Raw genomic sequence first — 12,430 nt, 5'->3', positions numbered from 1 at the left:
ATTGGTGTACTTGAGATGTATTTCCTCGAGTTTCACAAATAAAATTCTATTAATATGGTTTCCATACATCGATAGAACACAACTATTATTCTCTTCTTGGAAACATAAAGTTTAGCGATTTTAATTTTTTGTTTTAAATCATTTAAAAAACCGAGATAATATTTATTACTAATTAACTAATGTGAGACCTCAAGTGGTCAGTTCGTCGGCCTAGTGCCATTGATTGTGGAGCTGTGGCTTGCAGCCATTCGTCGGTGTAGTGCCTCCTGCACGCGTTGAGGTTCGCCACTGTTGGGCTTGTTGTGCGCCGAAAGCGTAACAAATGTACTCACAACATCAATGAACAAAATTACACAAAGAAACACAAAGATATTTGGAATCACACAAAGAGACACCAAGATATTTATGTGGTTTGGAGAGAAAAAATTTCAATGCATCCACTAATTGCAACCAATTATTAATAAACAGAGTGTCACTGGTGAATATCTCACTGCTACAAATACTCTCACCGGCAGAAAGATGGTTGAACCTAAAAATATCAGTAAACTTAAAAGTCCCAAAAGTGCGGAACCGTCCGGTCGTGCGCCGCCAGTAGTGTGGTTGTCGGAGAGGGGAAGAAGATGAAATTGGAGGAAGAGAGGAGAGAGAGTGTGAGATTGAAGAGAGAGAAACTGGGGATTTTAAAAGTGAAAAGGGATTTTTGACCAAATCAATTGAAATTTCAATTCTCTAATTCCCTCCTCCTCCAGCTTTGTTCAGTATTTTTTTTCATCCTCCAATCTGAACTTTCTCTTCTCTATCCTTTACCTATGATTATGCCTTTCTTTTGATGCCGCCATTCCTTCGCTTGCCCTGTTTGCCTCTCAAAACCTTCATTTCAAACACCTCAACATCCTCCACAAAAAATGCCCTATTCAATACTCAACCATTTTTCTCATTTCTCCAAGAATTTCCCCGTGATCTTCTCTCGGTCAAATCCATACACGCTCAGTTCATTATCACAAACGCCATATCTGGAGACCAGCGTTTGGTGGCAAAGCTTGTTGCGGCGTACTCAACCTTGGGTTCTTTGGAGAATGCACGTAAGGTGTTTGATAAAATTCCTCAACCAAAAACTGTTCTCTGCAATGCCATGGTTAATGGGTATCTTCAAAATCAGCGTTATAATGAGACCATCGAGCTGTTTAAATTAATGGGTCGATGTCATTTCGAATTTGATAGCTATACTTGTAATTTTGCTCTTAAGGCGTGCATGTTCTTATTGGATTATGAAATGGGCATGGAAGTGATTAGATTAGCTCTGTGTAAGGGGTTAGCTGGTGGTCGGTTTTTGGGAAGTTCGATTTTGAATTTTTTGGTGAAAGCTGGGGATATTATGAATGCACGAATTTTTTTTCATGAAATGGTTGAGAAAGATGTTGTTTGTTGGAATGTTATGATTGGTGGGTTCATGCAGGAAGGCTTGTTTAGTGAAGGCTATAAATTGTTTCTTGATATGCTTTATAATAGAATTGAGCCTAGTGCTGTGACCATGACAAGCTTGGTTCAATCCTGTGGGGAGATGAGGAATTTAGAGTTTGGAAAATGTATTCACAGCTATGTTCTTGGATTTGGAATGAGTAGTGATACAAGGGTGCTTACCTCACTGATCGATATGTATTGTAAAACAGGTGACGTCGTAAGTGCTCGATGGATTTTCGATACAATGCCCTCTAGGAATTTGGTATCTTGGAATGTTATGATTTCGGGTTATGTTCAAAATGGTTTTCGTGTCGAAACTTTACATCTCTTCCATATGTTGGTTACGAATGAAGGAGGTTTCGATTCGAATACTGTTGTTAGCCTTGTCCAGCTTTGTTCTCGCACGGCTGATTTGGATGGCGGGAAGATTGTTCATGGTTGCGTCTATCGAAGAGAACTCGATTTGAATTTGATTTTGTCTACTGCAATTGTTGATCTATATGCTAAATGTGGATGCTTGGCCTATGCATATTCTGTTTTTGAAAGAATGAAAACTAAGAATGTGGTATCATGGACTGCCATGCTTGTGGGACTGGCTCAGAATGGGCAAGCTAGAGATGCTTTAAAGCTATTTTCTCAAATGCAAAATGAGAGGGTTACTTTCAATGCTCTCACCTTAGTTAGTTTAGTTCATTGTTGCACACTCCTCGGCTCGTTGCGTGAAGGGAGAAGTGTTCATGCTGTCTTAATTCGATTTCATTTTGCATTGGATGTTGTCGCTAAGACAGCCCTTATTGACATGTATGCAAAATGCAGCGAAATCGACTCGGGTGAGAAAGTATTCAACCATGGTTTTACGCCAAAGGATGTGATATTATATAACTCGATGATTTCGGCCTATGGAATGCACGGTCACGGGCGTAAAGCACTGTCTGTCTACCATCAAATTAATCAAGAACTTCAGCCAAATGAGAGCACCTTTGTTTCTCTGCTATCTGCTTGTAGCCATTCAGGCCTAGTGGAGGAGGGGATATCTTTGTTTCGAAATATGGAGAAAGTTCATAACGTAACACCGACTGATAAACTTTATGCTTGCTTTGTCGATCTTTTAAGTCGAGCAGGTCGCCTTTGGCAAGCTGAGGAAGTGATCAATCATATGCCTTTCAGACCAACCAGTGGCATACTTGAAACTCTGCTGAATGGGTGTCTTTTGCATAAGGAAATTGAGTTGGGTGTAAAAATTGCTGACAGATTACTCTCGTTGGAGTCTAGAAATCCAAGTGTCTACGTTAGCTTGTCGAATATATATGCCGAAGCAGGTCGATGGGATACGGTAAACAATCTCCGAAGTCTCATGACCGAGCAGGAGCTTAAAAAGATTCCAGGTTATAGCTCAATTGAAGTAAATATTTAGTTTGCAGCCATGTTTGGACAAAGTTGTTGCACAATAACCGATTAACTACGAGGAAGATACAGGTTTGGAACCTAACAAAGGAGACTTGCAAACAACAACAGTTTCGAGGTAATCTATTAAGGAATCATTACAAGGAAAAGTAAGATTTGGATTTCCTTGTATCTCAAAAAAAAATTACTTGTTTGAGATTCAAATCACTCCACAACCAAGATCGATATGTTAAGTTTGAATGATTCTGGATATGTAACCTAAATTAAGTAGTATTACAGAGAAACTTAGTTATTGGTTAAAAGGAAACAAGTAGTAAATAGAAAGTGTTAAACCTAATACTTTTTAATTATCTATCATATATTTGTAGCCAACTAAGAATAAATGAAGCCTCACTCCCGTCTTTATTGCATAAATGATGATTCTTCTTAATGTTGCATTATATTGAAGTCATTGACTAAGGAGGACGGTGCATCATCAAACATACTAAGAGTGTGCATTCAAGCTAAACTAAGACATATGCAAGGTTTGAGAGAACGAGGCGACACGAGAGTCGAAAACAAGCTCAAAGAAGATTGGGTAGGGCCTCGGGCCATAACCTCAGAAGTCGGGGTTTCGATATAAGTTTCGTCATGTAGCTCTGGAGTTAAGTTCGTCTATATGAAAGATAAAAGTTTACAAAATTTGGTGTCAATTGGATATTCGATGGACGTTGCACGGGGCCGTATGACTGCTCGCTAAAATAATATCTACTAAAAAAGGATTGAAAATGTCTCAAAATGTACTATAAGGGAGGCATGGTGTTAGCTCTCCACCACCCCTGGGCCCTATGGCTAAGAGAGCTACCAGACGATATTAAACGACATAGGTGTGTTAGTATTGTGCCCCAACCCATGTGATAGAGGTTGAATCATACACCCGCTATCTAATACGAAGTCTGTAAATGACATGACATGGACACGAAAGGGTCAAAGCCTCGATAGAATCCAGATGGATAGATGTTCAGGATGTCTCGATATTATGAACGACACGTGAGTCTATTCTCGATAGCATGATCGAGTGAGCTGTGATGGTCGATGACACCTCGTGGCTTGGGATGACGTCAAAACATATGAACCATGTTAATTGGGAACCAAGATGATTTGAGATGCGACGTTGCACATGAGAAACCTTGGCCCTGAGTAGAGGCGAGGTCGAGTCGAATAACTTGGTCTAGTGTAGAGGCAAGTCGGTTGTGTTGTAGATGATTGAACATGCACGCGCAGGCGACGTGTGTGGCAAAACAATCTTGGATTTCGCACAAGTTATGTTCTGTGGGTGAAGACAAATCTTGTCTAAGGTTCGACAAACCCACAAAGCTGGGCAAAAAATGTATATGCCTTGGGTTCTCCTCTAGGCTGGTTATGAGCGTGTCAAGATCACGATACTGCACGGTTGAAAAAAGTACGACCGTGACACGTCTTACACACCCACATTGTTTTCAACCTTGGCTCAGCCTGAAATTTTCCAAAATTCTTTTATGTTACTCCCTGTGTCCCAAGGTTTGATATACGTGGAAAAAAAAAATCATTGTATGCATGACATGTTTAATATACGTGAAAAGAAATCATTTAAAACATTTCATAAACGATGTCATGGTCTTCAACGTTTGTAAATTTTATTTCAAATAAAAGTAAACATCAATGAAAGAACAATAAGTTCAAAGTAACAAAAACACTCTGATCCAATCTAAATGCTACCATTTAAATATAAATGCAACTATTCTTCGCATCAGCGCCGTTGTTCGTATAAGGGTGGCTTTGCATTTACCAAAAAGAAGTATCACATGACTTAGTGTTTAAAAGTACCCGATAAGTAGCATACTGTTGGGATTAGAAAATGCAAACACAAACAATCATGGTAGATATATCTTTTCATAAAAACATCATGGCAGGCCCTTGGACTCTACTTTTCTAATCAGGGCAGAATTGGAAGTATACTATTTTCCTACACACGGACCATGCATGCACACATAGACTCACCAGATAGACTCAGATACGTACCCCTTCGCTTGTTAGTGCAAACCCTAAAAGAATGAAGAATTTTGATTCACATTGAAATAAGTTTACGAGATAAAGACTTAGGCTTGTGAGGCTGAACGACTTATTCAAAAACTAAAACATACACTTCAAAGTGCTTCAAAAGGTGTCAGCAAGTGCACGGAGCTGAAGCCTGCCATGTTCACCCGCTAAACTGGGTGTTCGCCCACTTCAAAGTCTTTGTCTTTGGATAACAAGAAAAAGGAGTTTTCATTGAAAGGGTAGGATAAGTATAAATTATTTGAGAAAATCGCTAATCAAACATGTACATAAGTCGAACAATTAATTATAGGAGTCGTTTGGTTAGATGTTTTGTAATGATCTAGGCCCAAAATTCAGATCAAGATTTGAAATCGGATGACCTAGCATTTCCTTGCATCCCTAGAAACAAGACTACTAGGAACTCTATAGATAAATGTATTTAGCTTAAACCAATTCAATGTTGAATGACCTTGTTGCAGGGAATGTTGGGACCATCGTGTGTCGAATCTGAATTTCGAATCATGGTTGGAATCCTAGGCATAGATTGTTACCGATTTTGCTTATAAAATACTTGAGATTAAGGTAATTTGGTGTTAATGGGAATCTATAGTGGGAATCGATAGTAATTCCATATAAGAGATTTTTTTTTTACCCAACCAAAAGGTTGAGTTGGTTGGATTGGTAATCCAATTCAACCCGAAAATTTTCACAACCCAACCCGAGGGTTGGGTTGTCCGATTGTTAAATAAATGATAATGAAAAGTTCACAAATCAATTTATAATTATTATATAAAAAAATAAAAATAATTCATTTATCCACCCTTATAATTATTCGGATAATAGAAGATAATTAAAAGTTCACAAATCAATCTATAATTATTATAAAATGGTAACATATTAACTTATTTAATATTGTCATAAAACTAGAAACAATTAAAATATCGACATTTTATTAATTAAAAGTTCACAAATCAATCTATAATTATTATATAAAGTAAAATCAAGAATCAGATTGAAAATGGTAACATATTAACTTATTTAATATTGTCATAAAATTAGAAACAATTAAAATATCGACAATTTGTTAATTAAAAGTTCACAAATCAATTTATAATTATTATATAAAAAAAAAAAATCAAGAATCAAAGTGAAAATGGTAACATATTAACTTATTTAATATTGCCATAAAACGAGAAACAACTAAAATATTGACATTTTTTTAGAATTGGTTAAAGTAATAAAAATATAGAGATAGATCATGAAATTAAAAAAACAATAAAAATGAATGGTTTAAAAGATACTATATATTATAACAAAAATAAAGATAGCTGATGAAATTAAAAAAATAATAAAAATGATTAGTTTAAAACATACCATATATAAAATAAAAATAAAATAAAAAACAATAAAAATGAATAGTTTAAAATATATATGTATAACAAAAATAAAGATATATCATAAAATTAAAAATATAATAAAAATGATTAATTTAAAACATACGTATATATAACAAAAATAAAATAATATTATAAAAATATTTTAATTGAAGTAGATTTACCACCTATTATAAATATAAAAGAAATATATAGATTGTGTTATAATAATGTTGTAACAAATAAATAATAAATATATTAGAATTTAGGGTTAGGACGAAATAACACCTAGCAAACCTATCATTACGATTAACTTCTTAATATATTTTATATATTTTTATTTGGCTTGGGTCAGTCTGAGAGTTTTATCCTATGAACCCGAAACAAAACGTTGTGGTTCAAAAAAATGAACCGAACCCAACCTAAAAGGTTAATCCAACTCAACCCGAACCGTTGGGTTGTGAGTTAAATGTACGCTCTTAAAAATAATAATAAATTATGAAATAATAAGAAATAAAGAAAAAAACGTATTTTATATTTTAAAAATTAAATATATAAAAATAATAATAAATGGTAAAATAGTTAGAAAAAAGAAAAAAGAAAAAAAAAACCGCCACGTTTTCGGGATTGAGGTCTCACGGCGGAGAGAGAATTCAGATTTGGATTTGAGGCCGACTTTTAGAAACGCTGAAGCAGATCTCCGCTCTTCCAATTGGCTCTTTCCACTCACTCGCAGACAGCCCAACACAGTCCACAACAATCAAGACACTCAACCGCAAACAATCCACATTTATGCATCACTCCAATCCAGATCAGTTCCCTTCCCAATTTGTTCCCCAATTCCCCTTTTGTTTGATCTCTGATTTCCCTGTTCTTCTTTCCGCCGATTGCTTTCTTTGATGGGATTCTCATGCTTCTTAGTTCAAGGTATTTTTCTATTGTTTTCTGATACTGATTTCTTGTTTCGAGTATTGGGTTTTGATAATCGTATGATAGATTTGTGGGTTTGGGGGGTTTTTCAATTACTGATTTACTTGCCAATTTATGTCTATTGTGTTGGTATCTATGTTGGGAGATGACGCTTAGAATCAAGAAATGGGGTGTTTGGTAAGCCGAGAGGTGTCTTCTAGAAATGCAGAATCCCCTGTAGATAAGGAAAGGAGAAATCCAATTACTGTAGAACATGTGAGTGCTAATGTAGAGGAGCATGTAAATGTAACCAAGGAGGAGCAGAAAGCTGATGGATGTTCGGATCGTCCACAAGCTAAACGGAGAAAGTCGAGGAAGGTTCCGAGGCCGACGAACTTGCCAAACCATTCCCAGGGAGAGCAAGTTGCTGCTGGATGGCCTTCTTGGCTCACAGCAGTTTGTGGAGAGGCTCTCAATGGTTGGATTCCTCGGAAGGCTGATACATTTGAAAAGATTGATAAGGTGGGCAATCAACTAAGTAACTTTTTACACTGACTTTACATGCTTCTAACATAATTGTTTTGGTGTTAGATTGGACAAGGAACGTATAGCAATGTGTATAAAGCTAAAGATATAATTACAGGTAAAATTGTCGCACTGAAGAAGGTTCGATTCGACAATCTCGAACCTGAAAGTGTTCAATTTATGGCTAGAGAGATTCTCATTCTTAGGAGATTAAATCATAACAATGTTGTGAAATTGGAGGGGTTGGTTACATCACGGATGTCTTGTAGTTTATACTTGGTGTTTGAGTATATGGAGCATGATTTAGCTGGTCTTGCTGCGAATCCATCGATCAAATTTACGGAGTCTCAGGTTGGCTGGCGTATTGTTTCTTTCAGTTTTCATATCTAAACTGAACGTCGTGCAGTTTGTTCCTGGAAATCAATAATTCTTTTTGTGAAAACATGCTTATTTATAGGTTAAATGTTTCGTGCAACAACTGCTATCTGGACTGGAACACTGTCATAATCGTCGGGTGCTTCATCGTGACATTAAAGGATCTAACCTTCTCATTGATAGTGGGGGAGTGCTTAAGATAGCTGACTTTGGATTGGCTTCTATCTTTGATCCGAATCACAAGCACCCTATGACTAGTCGGGTGGTTACGTTATGGTATCGACCTCCTGAACTTCTTCTTGGAGCAACTGATTATGGAGTTGGTGTGGACCTCTGGAGTGCTGGGTGTATACTGGCTGAGTTATTAGCTGGGAGGCCTATTATGCCTGGTCGTACAGAGGTAATTGTTTTATTTCTGGTTTTGTGAGATCCCATATCGGTTGGGGAGGAGAATGAAACATTCTTTATAAGGGTGTGGAAACCTCTCCTTAGTAGACGCGTTTTAAAAACCTTGAGGGGAAGCCCGAAGGGGAAACCTTAAAGAGGACAATATCTACTAGCGGGGGACTTTGGCTGTTACAAGTTTAGCTTCATAGTTCGGACTTAGTAAATTTGCTCTCTCTAGTGCATTTAATTGCTCTCACTGACTTTCATGTCAATATAGGAATCAATTTGTGTCAGGATTAAAGAATGAAATATTAATAATTGAGGCTAGAGTTAGCCTGCAATCATTTACTATAAACTTCCTATCAGTAGTTTTGTGTTCTTATGGTTATTGTGTCTCAGGATGCATCATACTATGATCTCTTTGGGTCAGCACACAAATGTAGGAGAATCATGATGGAAAACAAAATATATTAGCAGCTCTATTTTGATTGACACTCCCACTTGAGATAAATGAATGTATGAAATGTTCAAATCTAGCATAAATCAGAATTTAAAGAATGAAAGGTCATAGTATAAAGATCTGACGTATGGAAATGTTCTCTGTTTGAACTACTGCTTCTTTCCTAAAACTAAATTACTACCTCTCTTGAGCCCCAAAGGGGTAGACACCGGATAGTGTGCCAGCGAGGACGTTGTACCTCGAAGGGGAGTGGACATCGGGTGGTGTGCCAACGAGGACGCTGAACCCTGAAGGGGGTGGATTGTGAGATCCCACATCAATTGGAGAGGGGAACGAGTGCCAGTGAGGACGTTGGGCCCCGAAGGGGGTGGATTGTGAGATCCTACATCGATTGGAGAGAGGAACGAGTGCCAGCAAGGACGTTGGGCCCCGAAGGGGGTGGATGTTTGATCCCACATCAGTTAGAGAGAGGAACGAAACACTCTTTATCATGGTGTGAAAACCTCTCCCTAGCAGACACGTTTTAAAAACCTTAAGGGGAATTCCGAAAGAGAAATCCCAAAGAGGACAATATCTGTTAGCGGTGGGCTTGGGCTATTACTGGTTTAACTTCATAGCTCGGACTTCCATCTTAATTGGTCGATATTTTTTGAATGCTATGTTATTGTTTTATTTGATAACTTTACGGTTACATAGGTTTCAGCATGTGCATTTTAAGTAACTTTTGTAACCTTCTAATTACTGTTTTGCTCACCCAGGTAGAGCAACTACACAAGATATACAAGCTTTGTGGCTCCCCTTCAGATGAATACTGGAAAAGAGCAAAACTTCCAAATTCAACCTTATTTAAGCCCAGAGAACCTTATAAAAGATGTATAAAGGAGACGTTTAAAGATTTCCCGCCATCTTCACTGCCCCTTATCGAAACGCTTCTTGCAATTGATCCAGTAGAACGAAAGGAAGCAACAGATGCATTAAATAACGAGGTGAGATTATCAGAATACATTTCAGTTATGACTTTTACTTCATTCGATAATCTGATTGAAACGATGTGGTTTCGTTTATTATCGACATCAATCGTCCCGCTATATCTACGAATCAGACCATATGATGTTGCTTCCTCTGCCTCTTCTGGTTTGGTTTCATTAAAACAGCCGTATTAAGTCCTTTTCTGTCAGGGGGAACAAGAGTCCTTTTATTCTAGCCATTAAGACCGCATATTAATTCCTTTTATTATAAGTTTTTTAAGGGAGGATTATTGTCATAGCTCAAGCCCACCGCTAACAAATATTGTTCTATTTGGGCTTTCCCTTTCGGGCTTCCCCTCAAGGTTTTTAAAACGCATCTGCTAGGGAGAGGTTTTCACACCCTTATAAACAATGCTTCGTTCCCCTTTACAACCAATGTGAGATCTTACAATCCACCCCCTTTCGGGGCCCACCATTCTCGCTGGCACTCGTTCCCCTCTCCAATGGATGTGGGGTCTCACAATCCATCCCCCTTCAGTGCTAGCGTCGTCGCAGTCACTCGTTCCTCTCTCCAATCGATGTGGGATCTCACAATCCACTCCCCTTCAGGGCCCAACATTCTCGCTGGCACTCGGTTCGCTCTCCAATTGATGTGGTATCTCACAATCCACACAGCTCAAGCCCACTTCTAATAGATATTGTCTTCTTTTGGTTTTCCCTTTCGAGCTTCCCCTCAAGGTTTTTAAAACACGTCTGCTAGGGAGAGGTTTCCTTGTTCCCCTCTCCAATCGATGTGGGATCTCACAACTATACCCATCAAGCATTTGGTTAATCGGTGATTTAACAAATATTATACTTTCAAAAGTTATTTTAGGGTATTGCGAAATACTTCTAGAGCTATTTGGATCATTGATTTCACAAAAAAAGGTTAAAGCTGTACTCATACAATTTTATGCATAACCAAATATGTTGTGTACATATTTACTATCTGTGACTGCTATCTATAATGGGAGTTTTGCCATATTTCTTGTATGCCTTTCCAACTTTTTCCATTGCAATACAGTTCTTCATGACAGAACCTTTAGCTTGCGAACCTTCTGACCTCCCAAAATATCCTCCCAGTAAGGAGATGGATGCTAGGAGACGAGATGATGAAGCTCGGAGGTACGAATGTCTCAATTTCCATTTCTGTTAAATATATGTCTGGTTTTTATTATTCTTCTGTGAACTTGCTTTGTTGATGTTATTTGGTGATTTTGTTGAGCATGATTCTGCAGATTAAGAGCAGCTAGTAAAGCCCAGGGAGATGGAACGAAAAAAACACGCACACGTGTTCGGGCTATTCCAGCTCCTGAAGCCAACGCCGAAATACAAACTAATATCGACGTAAATATTAATCACTTTGCTTAGTTCATCAAGATCATAAACCAGCTAGACACTTGGATTTATTAAGCTGATGAATTGTTGTATCTTGAAACAGAGAAGACGCATAATTACACATGCAAATGCAAAGAGCAAAAGTGAAAAGTTTCCCCCACCACACCAGGATGGAGAGCTTGGCTATACGCTAGGACATTCGCGTCATATCGACCCATCCCGTGTTCCTTCCGACATACCATTCAGCTCGACGACGCTTTTCACTTATTCTAAGGAGCCACTCCAAGCCTGGTCTGGTCCACTAGTCCCTGGCTCTGGCACTGATGCTCCTACTAGACACAAGAAGCATGTAGGAGGTAAAGGCAAGAGAATCATGGTCTAAAATTTTGACAAGATTGTGGTTTTACTGCCTGTTTGCTGATAGCACTCGTCAAATGATTCCCATTGTTCATCCAAATTGGTAATCAAAAACCAGTCTGGTTTACTCTCAGCTTAGAAGATCATGAAGTAAGATCTGAGAGGTTGAGCGGCATCGATTTTTCGGTATTCATAGCTGCGTCAACCAAATTTCTCCGCTCGAAAAGGGTGCGGGAACTTTATAGATAAATTTGCTTCTATAAGTGATGAGAAATTTAACAAAGTTATGTATATGTTGATTTGTTGTATTCCCAATTTTCCTCGTTGAAGTTATAGTGAGACATTCTACAGAATAGTGACCAATAGAGTAAAAAAAATATCATTCTTGGCCTTTGTATACTCTGCTTATTGGTTCTGCCATTTAACTATATAATATTTATCACATTTCCTATTTCCTAACTATATATTATGAGATCCCACGTTGATTGGAGAGGAGAACGAAACATCTCTCCCTAGCAGATACATTTTAAAAAAATTTAGGTGAAGCATGTGAAAGTCAAGAAAAACAATATCGGCTAGTGGTGGGTTTGAACGGTCATAAATGGTAGAAAACGTGTTTTGGTTTGGGCGGTTACAAATGGTAGCATACAAGTTTTAAAAACTTTGAGGCAGAAGCCGATTGGGCGGTTACAAATGGTAGCAGACAAGTTTTAAGAACTTAGTTTAAAAAACTTTGAGGTAGAAGTCGAAAAGCAGATTGGGCGGTTACAAATGGT

At 37.9% G+C, this 12,430-nt stretch overlaps 2 protein-coding genes across 3 annotated transcripts; both read left to right on the top strand.

Annotated features, from left to right (window-relative positions):
* Positions 1-642: 642 nt before the first annotated feature.
* LOC111467854 (pentatricopeptide repeat-containing protein At1g06140, mitochondrial-like) lies at positions 643-3,230 on the top strand. Its single transcript, XM_023112919.1, has 2 exons — positions 643-2,891; positions 2,932-3,230. The coding sequence occupies exon 1, from the start codon at positions 830-832 to the stop codon at positions 2,873-2,875; it is 2,046 nt and encodes a 681-aa protein (XP_022968687.1). The 5' UTR covers positions 643-829; the 3' UTR covers positions 2,876-2,891; positions 2,932-3,230.
* Positions 3,231-6,905: 3,675 nt separating this feature from the next.
* LOC111467862 (probable serine/threonine-protein kinase At1g54610) lies at positions 6,906-12,053 on the top strand. Of its 2 annotated transcripts, none has more exons than XM_023112936.1 (8): positions 6,906-7,223; positions 7,372-7,727; positions 7,797-8,081; positions 8,188-8,505; positions 9,711-9,938; positions 10,984-11,084; positions 11,198-11,306; positions 11,401-12,053. In XM_023112936.1, the coding sequence occupies exons 2-8, from the start codon at positions 7,392-7,394 to the stop codon at positions 11,677-11,679; spliced, it is 1,656 nt and encodes a 551-aa protein (XP_022968704.1). In that variant the 5' UTR covers positions 6,906-7,223; positions 7,372-7,391; the 3' UTR covers positions 11,680-12,053. The 2 variants fall into 2 exon arrangements, with proteins under 2 accessions (XP_022968704.1, XP_022968703.1); XM_023112935.1 differs by having other exon boundaries at positions 6,907-7,223; positions 7,383-7,727.
* Positions 12,054-12,430: the final 377 nt, after the last annotated feature.

The sequence above is a fragment of the Cucurbita maxima genome, unplaced genomic scaffold (assembly GCF_002738345.1).
Source record: "Cucurbita maxima cultivar Rimu unplaced genomic scaffold, Cmax_1.0 Cma_Scf00035, whole genome shotgun sequence".
Classification (NCBI taxonomy): Eukaryota; Viridiplantae; Streptophyta; class Magnoliopsida; order Cucurbitales; family Cucurbitaceae; genus Cucurbita; species Cucurbita maxima.
The sequence above is the reverse complement of the archived record's forward strand: the minus strand, read 5'-3'. Positions and strand labels throughout refer to the sequence as shown.